Here is a 13,985-nt window from a genome sequence, read left to right as displayed (position 1 = left end):
GGACAGACCAGTTTGTTGTGTTTTTTTTTTTTTTTAATCCGCGTCGGTTGATGTTTTATTTCGATTCATTAAGCGCCTGTGCATTCGCTAGTAGCATCGCACACTCGATGTACCCATCACCGTCTACGTGTTGCGCGGTTGTACATGATATTATAACGAAACAATAATTTGAAGGTTGTGTAAATAAGATATTTTAAGGAAAACAAAATATTTAAAACAAATAAAAACCTTATCAAAATGTACATAATAATAATAATAATATATCCGGGTAAGTTAATATTTTTTCTAAGTTCAGTTGCGCTGCATAAATGCATAATACCTTGGCAGTACCTATATGATACATGTAATATATAATATATATGGTTATGATGACTTATAAATATTAATATATTATCACTTATGAGTTATGAATTATGTCTTATGGGCAGGTGTTAGAATGTTTGATAATAATAATAAAATGATGCACCTAGCCTGACCACAAAATAATGCACATTATAATAGGTAAATATTATTTCAAATACAATAATACGAGCACCCCCAACAAAAGCAACCAGCAAACTAATAACTTTTTAAAGCATTTTGAATTATAAACGTCAACTACCTGTCCAACCTGGGGTTACTCATGTTAAAAATATTTTTTTTATCATTATTAACCAAACTGTAAGCTGTTATCAATGGCATAATATAAATATAATTTCGTGAGCCGAAAAAAATGAATGTGTGAGATACCCTTTAGCTACCCATAGGAGTTTAAATTGGCTAAAAACCTCCGTAATAAACTCAAAAAATATGCATTTAATGAAATAGAAATTATTAATAATAATTTATATTTGTATAATGGATGTGTTAAATTTAAGATCGATGATTGAACTAATTGAACCTGCAACTATCTATATAATTCATGTTACCTAGATTTTTGAAAAAATCCATCTCATTATTTTGGTGTAACTTAAAAATTAATTTCAGTTGCACTTGGAATTTTCACCAAACGTTTATATTAGCATTTTCCAAACAAATGAAACACTATGGTAACATTTTCGAAATATTTTGAGCTATTTATATTTTATAGCCTTTTAACATCATTCGAATTTTGTAAATTTTTCTTATAGTTATTCTCAGTAAATACATTATTACTTAATATAAAAGTTTTAAAATGTATTGCAAGGTTAGGTCAACTATAAACTTCTCTAATGGTGGTTAAAAATTATTAAAGATACATCGACTCGATTATTTGTAATGTGCATTTAAACTTTAAATTTCGACAATATTTATCAAGCTAGCAAGAATTTATAAGAGTTTTTCTTTCCGTGTCTAATTATATTAGTAATTATTAGAAGATTTCCCACAATTTTTTCTACTTTTAATTTAAATAAGCGGATAAGTCGGGGATGTCGTAATGGATGGAATTAAATTTGATTTTGTCGAAAACTGATTATATGTAAAATTTCTCGTTTTTCCCTTAATTTTTAATTTGTTTATCCCGATTATTTATAAAAATATTGAGAATTTTTTATTTTTGACCCCCCAAAGTACCAACTAGATTCACTTTCTGATCTAATAAAGTACTGAAGTCGAAAATCGATGCACTTTTACTGCCCCAAAACGTGATGACAGACACAAAAAAAAAATTTTTTTTAAAACACACATCATGGTAAAATCAATACATTCTTCGCTCCGCTCAGCATCTAAAAGATCACCGAAATGTTACGCTATTTATGACCATAAGATATTTTTATATTTTTGATGTTTATTATTTTTTTTAAATAAAAATTGGGGAGTATTCTTATATGAAAAATTGAAGTTTGTATCACTACAAAACTCTTCTTAAGTAGAAATAATATCAGAAATTCAAAAATATGGCCTTTATGTATACTTTAAAATTCTAAGAATCAGAATTTAAATAAATGTTCTATTGAAGGGAAAAATGTGGATGAATATGCTTAGAAAAAACACCACAATACATTCCATAGAGTTAGAATATACTGGCCCTAAGTAGTTTACATAAGATTTTATACAATATTTATTAATGAATAAATTGAGTCATATGTACTGTAAAAGGAATCCTTGGTGCTTATATAAAATGCATTGCAATTTTGCAATTGTCAAAACGTAACTTTAAAGCACCTCAAATACACATAGAATTTTAACCAAAAATAAAATGAGTGAAATTCGTTTGGAAACTTCAAAAATTGAGTACAAAAAAACAATAATATATATATTAACAAATGCTTAATACCTTAGAACAGGAAGCTCGTGATGTGGGTACATATTATTTATATCAAATTTTGATACCAACATTCAATACAACTATTTGCGTATATAACACAAATCATAACTAATTGTTAGGTAAATTTTAAATTTCACAAGCTACAGGAAATAATTAATTGTTATTTTTATTCGATTTAGGTACTTACATTATTTAAGTCAATGAGTTCAAATACGATTTCAAATACGATCAAGTACTCATTATTTATATTTCATTACTCGGTATTCGCGTCTATAATACACATAATGTATTTATACATTATATAATATGATTATAAGTGTATAACTCTTAATTATAATTTTATAGAAAAATACTTGAGTCTGTATGCATTTTATAAATTAAGATTATTATATTAATTTGTTATTGATTATTGTACATATTTTTTTTCAAATAAAAATTTGTTACGAAGTTTGTCATTTTGAAAGGCCACATTTTACTAATGAAAAAACTATGGGTCAGCTGACCTTCCAAACTCCCGCCTAGGTCCACCCCAGTTGTAATATAATTATATGTTGTGTATAAAATTAATAACTGTGTTATTCTAAAACATGGGAAATTTATATAAAATATAAACACCTTAAATGTGCTAAAATTATGTGTTCGTATTTAAATAGGTTGCTATACTATTACCTATTCGACTTAATGAAATGGGATGTTATGCTATTTATTTATACTGAACTATTTTTATAATATTACTGTTCATAATACATGCCGTTTTTATACCACATCAACACATTTCGATGATATTATTCAATTCTTGTGTATCAGAGAGTGGCGTGTGTTAATTTTTTAAAGTTTAATAAAGCGTTTTAACGTAAATATATTCTTTACAACTTTTGTAAGGTATCTATTACGAACATAAAATATTTATTTTATTTTTCATAAGTTTACCAGGAGATTTTTTTTTCGCTAACAATTATTTTAGTATAATACAAAGTGTTCACTTCATGTTTGATTTTAGTGCTATTGTCCATTAACTTTAGATTCTAAGCGGAGCAATGATACGATGTAATATGTGTTTTTAGATCAAACTACCAATACTGAATTAAGAAAATACGAAAAAACAAGTATATAACTATCCATAGATGGCTTCTAAAAACATAGTACCCGCATATGTCGTCTCTTCGTCTTATTAGTTACACATACCTAAGACATTTTACGTTCAATTTTATTTGAATAATTCATTTACCTCTAGTTATTTTTAGTGGATTCATAATTATATAATTTAAAGGTGAGTATAATGACAATGAGTATAATACATATTATCTTAATATCTATCTAGACTTATTTTGGTATTTCAGTTTTAGACTTAGTTATAAGCGTTTTTTAATTTTAAAAAAAAAAAACCTAATTTTATACCTAAAGTCTTTATAATGTTATAGATTTCACCCATGTTGGCGTTCTAAAGTAGTTTAATTATAGGTATACAGCTTACCCACTCATTTCCATACCAGAAATCGTTTCTCGCATACAATTTCATTATTAAATTAATTAACATAATATTATAAATTACAGTGAGTAGTGATTTACTCGTTACTAAATGACAAGGGACACTGTTCTACACTTGATACACAGCAGAGAGAGTTTCGTGTAGCTTTTATAGTTGTATATGTTGATAATCAAATTTATTCGCGCAAAACCTTGATTAGGTTATTGTTATGCTAAGATATCGTTCCAAAAATAGCATATAATAATTTTACTACATTAGAGACTTAGAGTGAATTTATTGTATGTTAGGTGTCTATGAAACAAACGTGTGCATGCATAAATAAGAATACCTACATTATACCTACATTATGTTCCTAAATAAATTGTACCTAAAAATTTTGTATGAATATTGTCTTGTCATTGCTGCATAATAATACGGTGATTGGGCAATAATAATATGTTTATGATTATGATTAAACAGAGAATATAACTGATAAATGATTATCACGAACAGATTATAAATTATTTTTCTGTGTATTACAAACTAGATTGTTTATAAAAATAACCCCATATGGGTACTTAAGTATTTTACATTTTTATTAGAAAATAATAGCAAAGACAGGAGTGAATCATAATATAAAATATAATATATATTATAGGCGTGTTAATATTCCTCTTTCTAACACTTCATCTATGAATCTAATTAATCTAAATTAAATGCTTATCATGCACATGCAGAATAATACGTTTCATTAATATGCAGTTAAGTATATGAATCATTTTAAAGCATACTTATAGTTTGTGCACATTTTAATAATTTACAGTTTTAATGCATATCACTTTACAATATTTTAAGGTCATGTTTTGTATACTACACTTTTTTATAACTTAATAAGACGAACATTTTTTGTCTCTCTCACAAGTGCGTAACATTATAGTAAATTGTGTATTAAGAATATCACGTTTGCCCCATTAATTATTAAAAAAAATAAAGTGATTTGACCTCTTGTGAAATTAAAAATGAAATTATTAAGTAATGCATCTTATAAATTTTTTATATTATATCTCAATTTTAAAGCGAATTGTGAGTGTTTTAAATGTAGGTACAAACAAAATACTCATAAAGTCATAACTCGTTTCAAAACCAAAATTTAATAAAAATCCTATAAGTCGCTCTATATAATAATCAGTTATTAGTGATGGTTACTTATTATAATTATATATTTGAAAATTTCTTATAATTATTATAACATATCTCTGAATTTTTGTTGACTGCACTTCATAGTCCGTAAAAAATTATACCTCGCAAAAAAAAGATCGATCGGTAGTCGTACGCCTCTATGCACGAAAGAAAATGGCAATACGAGCTTCAGAAACAATTGAGCTAAGATAATATGCAATATTAGGAACCACCAGAGATCATCAAGCTCGATTCCGTTCATCTGAAACAACTGAGCAACGAGATGCAAGATTGGAAACCAGCAGACAACTTCACGCTCGATAAACACGAATCACTCATTTTCAAACAAATCATAGAGATTTGAATCATAGTACATTCCATTATGATGTTAATTATAATTACAGCATTCATACAAGTTTGGTTATTGAAAAAATGGATGAAAATTATGCATATATTGTAGAACATTAAAATTTAAGAATAAGGCACCAGGTATGAGCTGTGCTGGCGAAAAAGTAAAATTGCCAGAATTTACATACACCACACTAACCATATTTATCAACGTTGGTATCAGGCGACACGAGCATATCGAAACATTTCTTAGCGAACATCCGCAAATACAATTCATGTTTCCAATTTCCGAATGACATTATTCGGGACAACGAATATTGTGCTCGAAAATTGCATGCCAACATTCAAAGTGCAAGGTCAAATCTATCATCGTGCTGGATCATTACTACCAATACCAGATACGAGAGGTGCTAAAACAGACATTTTGAAATTTACGATGGAGATTTTTTTTTGATTTTATTTATTGATTTAGGCGTCGGAAAAATGTATTTGTGTATACACACAAGAAGGAAGAACAAAAAATATTGTGTATCCAAATGCAGCTCAATAAATACCATTCAATTGAATCCTTGAATTGCCAGACTTTTCTCGATAAAACGAATAAAATTACATAATGATAAACTAAATCGAATATCGTTGTAAGATTATTACTTAGCATATTATAACTGTTATCTATATGTATAAAAATACAATGCTAGCATAATCACTGGTAACGAATTTAACAAACAGTCTGAGACATATAAGAGGTAGGATTTTTAACGGGCTACGAAGTGCTCGGGTTCAGCTGTTATAGTGCTATTATAATTTATAGAATATCCTTAGACACAATATACAGGCACACAGTTTCCGATCAGAATCGTTTTTTGTTCGTATAGTTAATTACCAATTATGTATTGCACGCTCTAATCATTACATTGTTTACAGATTGCGTATACGAATTATTAAACTACGCTCAATGGACAAGTCTAGGGTCGAAGAATTTGCCATCAACGTAGAACTAATGATTAAGTCGCGGTTCTATCACATATTTAATCCGGACGGTACAAAGATTTTCAACTGTAACGCTTACCGGCTATTACTGTTTCTTTACGGATCAATTGTCAATTGCATTGTCGTTTACAGCGCGTTGGGCTTTTTCGTCGAGATGGACGATAAGCTGAGTTACACTGATTTCTTTGTAGTAATATTTGTAATGATTAATATTTTTTTATGCTATTGGAGGATTTGTATTTTTTTGCACAACGTAAACGCCATTCACGATGTGTTCAGCGTTTCACGATTTGATTTTTTGAAGAGCAAACAGTGTTGTAAAAATTTAAACGTGCTTGACGACTACCGAAACAGAACGATTAAAATCACCAATTACTTCTTTTTATTCTCGTCGACAGTGATGTCACAATGGATTCTATTTCCTCTCGTGGTCATGGCGTTCACAACGCCCGAAGATGAAAATGTCCGCTTTCAGAACATCATGAACTTGCGTTATCCTGTATCTACGTACACTTACAATCATTATTATTTCATATTTTATTTTACGGAAGTAATGGTAGCAATATTTACTATGTACGCTATGATCATACCAGACATACTTTTAATGTCTTTTTGTTGGGCAATAATCGCCCAACAGGAAGTCCTCACTCGGGCATTCAAAAACATTGGACACGAAGACAATTCCCAAATAGGTAAGATTTATAATTTTTGAAACAGTAAAACCGTTTATTGAAAAAACGAATGCAACGAAATGTATAATTATAATACATTTTAACATAGTATTTATATAGGATATGTACCACTGCAAAAAATATGATGTTTTTTTCTAACGTAAGGCACTCTTTATAATTTCATCGGCAATTATTTTTTGCAAATCTAGGACAATATAATTTTTACTGTTTTTTATTTCATTGTAGTGATTATTTATTTTTGGTTTTTACCTTTTTTTAATCACATTTTAGAATACACCCCACGTAACTTCATTGCACAATACTGGGCACTTCGTTCCCGCGATTATAATACAATATTTCTGCATATAAAATGTCCTCGTTTATAATATATTATTATTATTAATAATTATATTTATCCCAGTGTGTTTTCACAATTCTGGAAAAAATTAATTTATTTCCACAATATTGGTATGTCTGAGTTTACGTAGCGTAATAAATTATAACTCAATTTGTAATTATTATTAATTTCTTGTCAAGCGACAACTATATAAAATGTCTCTCAGTGGATAATGGATATTCACTAAAAATCATAATGAATTAATGACCGATTTCTATTAACTTGATTCAGTTAAAAACATAACAGATATACGTTTACCATTCGTTAAATATTAATTAAACACTGACCATTATTAAAATTATTATATTAATAGGTAATTATAAATTATTGCGTATAAAAAGCTATATTTTGTAGTAAGCATTATTATTATATGAATAATTACTAATTAGAAATTATTTGCAGTATATTATGAAGATTTTAAGTCAATTCTTGACGATCAACTGCAACTTAATCTGTAAGTATTAGTAGCACGTTATAAACATCAACAGTTATCGATTATTGATAAAAAAATGTTGAATTAAAATTTTACATCGTATACCTAATGCCGTACATCTAACAAAGTAGATAAGCCAAATTGCTCAAATTATGAAAGTCATGATGAAGAAAAATGTATAGATATTATACCCATAAGCCATAAAAAATAAAATTGTATTTAGAATATTTTATCATTATGCATTATTATTTATTAGAATGATTCAGGTTGACATAATGATATCGTCAACTTTTTCTAAGATTTGCCATTTTCAATTAAGTACGTATATAGGTGAGCTTCATGTTCCTAATTCCAATGCAATAAAAGTATTATTTTGATTGTATAACTATAATTATTATTAAGAGGACGCTGTCTGTGTTTGTTGGAAGTAATTTTACGATAATTCAGTTTTTTTAAGTGAGTTATGAGCATTTTTATTCTAAAATGTTATTAGTGCATAAGACACTTAAAAACTAAATTGTCGTAAAATTACTTCCAACAAAACACAGATAATGTTCTAACCATCTATTTTCATAATAGGTCTATTCATTCTAATTTTTAAGCTAACGAAGTCAACGTGAACTGCTGAGCGTAAATTTGGTATGTTAGACGCATTTGTAAGACTAAGACAAAATGGGTGTTGCGCCCTCTTAATACAACATTGTAATCAATTCCAATATTATTTTTTAGAAGTTAAAATAGAATGTGTTCAACATTTGTTTCTTCTAAATCTTTCATTTTATTGACTGAAATCTGAAATTATTTAGATATTCGTTGATTAGGTACCTATAAAACATTCTTGTTTCTGTAAATCTTCTATATAATTATTAAGAATACAAAAAACACTTATCAAATTCAAAAATATTAAGTACTAAGTATATACTACATGCATAAAAGGTGTAGTTATAAATTTATAATAATCTTTGACAAGATGTTGTTCGAACAACTAATAATTCCGTTCAAAATATAACATTAAATGTGATCATAATATTCATAATATGATTTTATAACACATTTCCATGCATTGTGTCGAGTCGATATAAAAATGCGATAAGTATACATAACTTTTTTTCTCCATCAACTGTATGTAATTACTATGTATGCTTAATTATCTTTCTTTTTGTAGCTAACTTCAAATATATCTTTCGAATAATATATGTACCACTTGACACTTCCAATAACTACTTATTTAACTGCAAGTGACGTGATCTTCGTATGATTACAATAAAATTAAACATAGGTACCTACTTTATAAAAAGTTTCATCTAACTTATTTCGAAATTTGTTATCTATTTATCTGAATTCTATCATCCATGGTTTCTAAAAAATCATTTCCTGGCACTCCCACTTTTTATTTTTTAAATAAAATCAAAAACTTTTTTTGCAAATGGTTTTTTGCTGATTTGTGCTGAATGTCCCGACATCTGTGTTAACTTGTAAAAGTTTTTCTTGTGCTGCAGATATGATTGCACTACTCCACGTTCATATTTAAAAAAATTGAAGGGCCTGATCATGCCATTGAATTATTTTATCTTTTTTATACACTTGTTTATTACCTTGGACAATTTGTTCTATATTTTATACTAGATATTTTCATTAAACAAAAATACAATATAAATCTTTAAATATTTTGAATATTTTAAACGATTTCCGTTTACTATATTTGATTCGAACAATATAATATACTTTAAAATTTTTCATAGTTGACACTTTTAAATAGTTTTCAATAATTTGAAATAGTAGTTTTTAATCTAATATGATTAATATTATATAGGTATATGAAACACTTAATACAATAATTTCTAATATTTCTATATTGACTTCAACAGAACCTAGCTATTGGACATCGAAAAATTGTATTTGATTAATCGAATATACTTATTGCAAATATAAAGCATGATTTTTTTCAGGAAAATCAAATTATTTTATTCAATTGTGCGGCCTATTGTTTTAACATACGTTGCTATTATATCAACATGTTTCATAATTGTGACTTATGTGTTAATACTGGTATGTACATATAATATTTAACTTTAACGTTGATTATATAATATGTTACCATTGTTACCGTTTACCGATTAAGTATAGTATACATTTAATTGATTGTGTGAACTGTGTATAAAATAAATACATCTAAATTATTATTTATTAAACAGAATGATTCATCAACTATTGCTCATCATATTTTTTTTCATTTGATAGGTAATTTTTATTCAAATAATTTTTGAAATTTTGAAATTTACTATTAAAGACCAAATTTACAAATTCTTAAAAATTTTTTCATATTAAAATTAAAAGAATGTCTTGTGACAATATAAATTTTTGTTTTTCTAATGGAATTTTTTTGGTGGGTAATTTAAAAAAAAATGTAATGCACGTAGTTCAAAATTCGAACAACTTATTACTAATGTTACTGAGGATAAAAGTCATTAAAAATGGTTTTATAAAAATATTAAGTAAATATATTTTAATTTTGGATCTATCTATTATTTATTTATATATACTTTGAGCATTTTATTATAGATGTTAATAGATTAATATAAATAAATTACTTTAACTTTCAAATCACCACAGATCTCCATACCTTCCAAACACCTAAATTACCATAATACCACGGACCTTACTTCGTTGGATCAGTGATCCTCGACCATAATTCGTTTAAGCACCCCTCTCACCTCTCACCATATTTTTATGGAACCCCAAATGGCCAAATATAAAATTGTCATATATTTTCACATAATATAAATAAAAATTTTGCGAAAGTGTTAACTAAGTTAGGTTGGCTAATCTAACATCAAACAAGACGTTTACATATATCAGATAGATGAGATTTCAAACTAGAAATTTATTTTATCAACTAAATAATTTACTGTAGAAAAATGGAGTTTTTATTTGAAAAAACAAATAACAATACATCGAATTTTAAAAATTGATCACATACATAAAAATGTACAAGTTAATATATAGTGATAAAACAACAAATATATATCTAATAAGTGTCAAATTAAAATAATCTTAAGTTAAAATCTCAACAGACAAACATCAAATATATATATAACTACGGGTGAATAATAGGTATAAAATTTAAAAAAATTATAGTTGTCAAGTTAGTACATTAAAAATAACGAGTTAGTAATTGAAAAGATTCACCGTGTAGGTATAACACATGAATTTATTTATTAATTTTAATATGAATAAACTTTTTAAAAAGGTTTGCTCGTCAAAGGAATCGCATACAGTTCTTACAATCATCAAGCTCGCGTCATCAACTTTCTACATGTGCTTACACTTATATTTATATTGTTATTTATTTGACAGTATGAATATTAAAGTAAATCATTAATACTCATTATAGACTCCAACTTGGTTTGATAATTACAAGTATTTTTTTGCAGATGCGATCCGTTAACACTGGAATATATTCTTGTGATTGGACAAAAATGGATGTACAATTTAAAAAGTTATTATTATCAACGATGCAGATGAATAATGCCAATGATTTAGTGATAAAAGCTTCACCGAAAAAAATCGTTAACTTACAATTATTCGCTAACGTATTAATTTAGTTTTTTTTATATAGCTAATTACAAACTATATGCGTCTATGCTAATTGAAAATCACAAAGACTAAATTAAATTCTGTTTCAGATCATAACAATGTCTTATAATATTGTATCCGTCATACTGGAAACCACGAGTTAAAAAAATCAGATTTCAGAATATATCTTAAAATTTAAAAAATTTTTTTTAATTATTAAATAAAGCTATACTATAATATAGGCTGGTACTTAGTTCAATATCGTTGTTATTTATTAAATAATAGTTTATCATATAAAGATAATTTTTAAGAAGTTTTACTCAAATGCAATTTATTTTATTTATTATCAACAAATAACGATTAGAATAATTCATTTTTTTGTAAATAATAATACCTATATTTCAAAATATTATCATTCCATTTGTATGTTCAAAAATTAAGATTTTATTGACATTTAAGGACTGTATGTATTGTAGCAATGAAATAATATTTATATTTTTTTGCATAAAATACCATGTATTTATGCTGATTGCGGTCACTAAGAAGTCGTAAACTGTAAGACGCTTTTTTGTTACACTACTTATTGGCATAGTATCTTTCATTATCTAATATAATATGTACCATGTGGTATTGTGGTGGTCAGTCTGATCAGATCATACCCTAAATTCCTTTTTTTTTTTAAGACATATTGTAAGAAATCATGGGATTAGCTAAAAAATATAATGTTGTTATTGAGTTTCGAATAGAAATGTCTAGTAATTTTATTATAAATATAACTTACGAACAAATTACGGTAATATACGGATTTTATATACTACTTACTACTTACTAGTACAACTTCAATCAATTGTATTATAAAATCTATAGGGTAAACACAATGCATAGACAATAGGTAGTCAATAAATTTAAGTACCTATTTGTAATTGCATGTAGTGCAGCGGAGACTTGACGGGTCTCTCTTAAAATTATAATCATTATCACTAATATTAAATAGTAAGCAATTAGCAGTTAGCCTTGGTGGGGGGGGGGAGCAAGTTAAAGTTTTACAAAATTTAATAGGTAACAAAAAGAAAACAACAATTTTACAATACAAATTCAAGTTGTATATTTTTAAAATTGGCAAAAGTATCATTAATATGATTTATTTGATCTATAATACCTATCTAATTAATTGGATACATTAATTAGACGGTCTACACAGGGCCTGTGCGCCTGTGTAAAGGTTTTTGGAGCTTAGGGGCACTAATATAAGTTGAGGAATCACCAACAGTAGATTTTCAAGCTCGAAATGTCTCTTGATTTTACCAAGGTATGGCACCCAGTGACAAATGTCCCTTTCCACCTTTTTTTTTTTTTTTCCGTTCAAAAAGATGGAACGGGTGGGAAATGTTTAGCACAATACTGCCACCCGGTCCCGTATCGTTTATTCGCCGTCAATTATCGTAGTTATTTTACATACACGGGGGCCTCTAACCACCCTGAAAAACTGGCTTTCGGCCCACAAAATTGTCCCTTTCCCCCTAGGCTCAGCATAATAAACCTAGTACGACACCAGTAAAACACCACGGTGATGAAAAAGTCAAGGTGTTACGACCATGCCAGCACCGCCAATTGTCATAAGTAACGTTACTAACTACTCCTCGTTGAAAGCAGACTTTATATCTCTGGTAAGTGCCGATGGCTTTACGGCTACTGCCAAGGGTTCCTCTATAATTATCAAACCTTGTAATTTTGATGGTTACTGTAAGCTTGTCGATTACTGCAACGACTCGGATTTAGAATGCCATACGTGGGCACCCCCGTCATATCCGCCCTTTCAAAGTGTTTGTCCGCAATTTGCATCATACTATTCCTGTTGAAGATATAGAGAAGGCCCTCTCGGATTTGGGCTTCTCAATCATAAGTGTGCTAAACGTCCGCCGCCGAATTAGCAAACCGGCTCTACCACTATTCACCGTTGTCCTAGAAGCAATAGATTTTAACAGGAGCATCTTCCAATTATCCTACCACCTTAACTCCAAAATAGTTGTCGAAAAACCGCATCAATCCCGTTACACTCCTCAATGCAAACCAGTGGCGTGCCCAGGAAATTTCAATGGGGAGGGATATATGTTATAAATTTTTTAGTAAAAGTAGGTACATTTAAATTAATCATGGTTATCCAAACACAAAAATTGCTAAACATAATATTATGTACATTCATGCATATTGAGTATCATTCTACAATTAGAATTAATTTAAATAGCCACACACTATACACTATTGTTGAAATAAAATGATAACATTAAACTAAAAACATTTATAATCTTTATTAAAATAATTAATATACAAAAGAAAAATAATTCTTAAAAACAACTTAGTTATTCGTTATTCCAAACGAAAATTTATATTTATACTTTTAGTCTACGTGATAAGCATGATCCATCATTCTATCTTATATCTTACCATAAACATAATTAATTATTAATTATTACTTAGAAGATTTATTGCTCATGAACATGAATACATAATCGCTGATCTATAATCACTGATTATTAATTAATGATTATTAATCAGTATAATCCGTATAGTGAATGTTTATAATAGGCAATAGCCAATGGGAAATAATTTATAAGCAATAACTTATTACTGATAATTTTAAAAGTAATATCCATATCCATTTATAAATGTTTATATATGTCTATGGTAATATCTAA

The 13,985-nt window shown here is 27.7% G+C and overlaps 1 protein-coding gene across 2 annotated transcripts; it reads left to right on the top strand.

Annotated features, from left to right (window-relative positions):
* The first annotated feature begins 46 nt into the window (after nt 1-46).
* LOC107166471 (uncharacterized) lies at nt 47-12,088 on the top strand. 2 transcript variants are annotated; one of them, XM_089222909.1, is made up of 8 exons: nt 224-268; nt 3,292-3,497; nt 6,147-6,904; nt 7,683-7,734; nt 9,663-9,762; nt 10,964-11,083; nt 11,148-11,306; nt 11,400-12,088. In XM_089222909.1, exons 3-8 carry the CDS (start codon nt 6,178-6,180, stop codon nt 11,451-11,453), a joined length of 1,212 nt encoding a protein of 403 aa, XP_089079035.1. In that variant the 5' UTR covers nt 224-268; nt 3,292-3,497; nt 6,147-6,177; the 3' UTR covers nt 11,454-12,088. The 2 variants fall into 2 exon arrangements, with proteins under 2 accessions (XP_089079036.1, XP_089079035.1); XM_089222910.1 differs by lacking the exons at nt 224-268; nt 3,292-3,497 and adding an exon at nt 47-174.
* Nucleotides 12,089-13,985: the final 1,897 nt, after the last annotated feature.

This window comes from Diuraphis noxia, unplaced genomic scaffold, assembly GCF_037042655.1.
Source record: "Diuraphis noxia isolate RWA-SAM2 unplaced genomic scaffold, SU_Dnox_SAM2 contig0003, whole genome shotgun sequence".
Lineage (NCBI taxonomy): Eukaryota > Metazoa > Arthropoda > Insecta > Hemiptera > Aphididae > Diuraphis > Diuraphis noxia.
Note: the sequence above shows the minus strand (reverse complement) of the source record. Positions and strands in the feature narration are given on the sequence as shown.

Coding starts and splice junctions, on each gene's coding strand:
- LOC107166471 (XM_089222910.1), top strand. CDS start 6,178: ATGGACAAGTCTAGGGTCGAAGAATTTGCCATCAACGTAGAACTAATG. Junction 6,905..7,682: donor CGAAGACAATTCCCAAATAG/GTAAGATTTATA, acceptor AATTATTTGCAG/TATATTATGAAGATTTTAAG. Junction 7,735..9,662: donor GATCAACTGCAACTTAATCT/GTAAGTATTAGT, acceptor GATTTTTTTCAG/GAAAATCAAATTATTTTATT.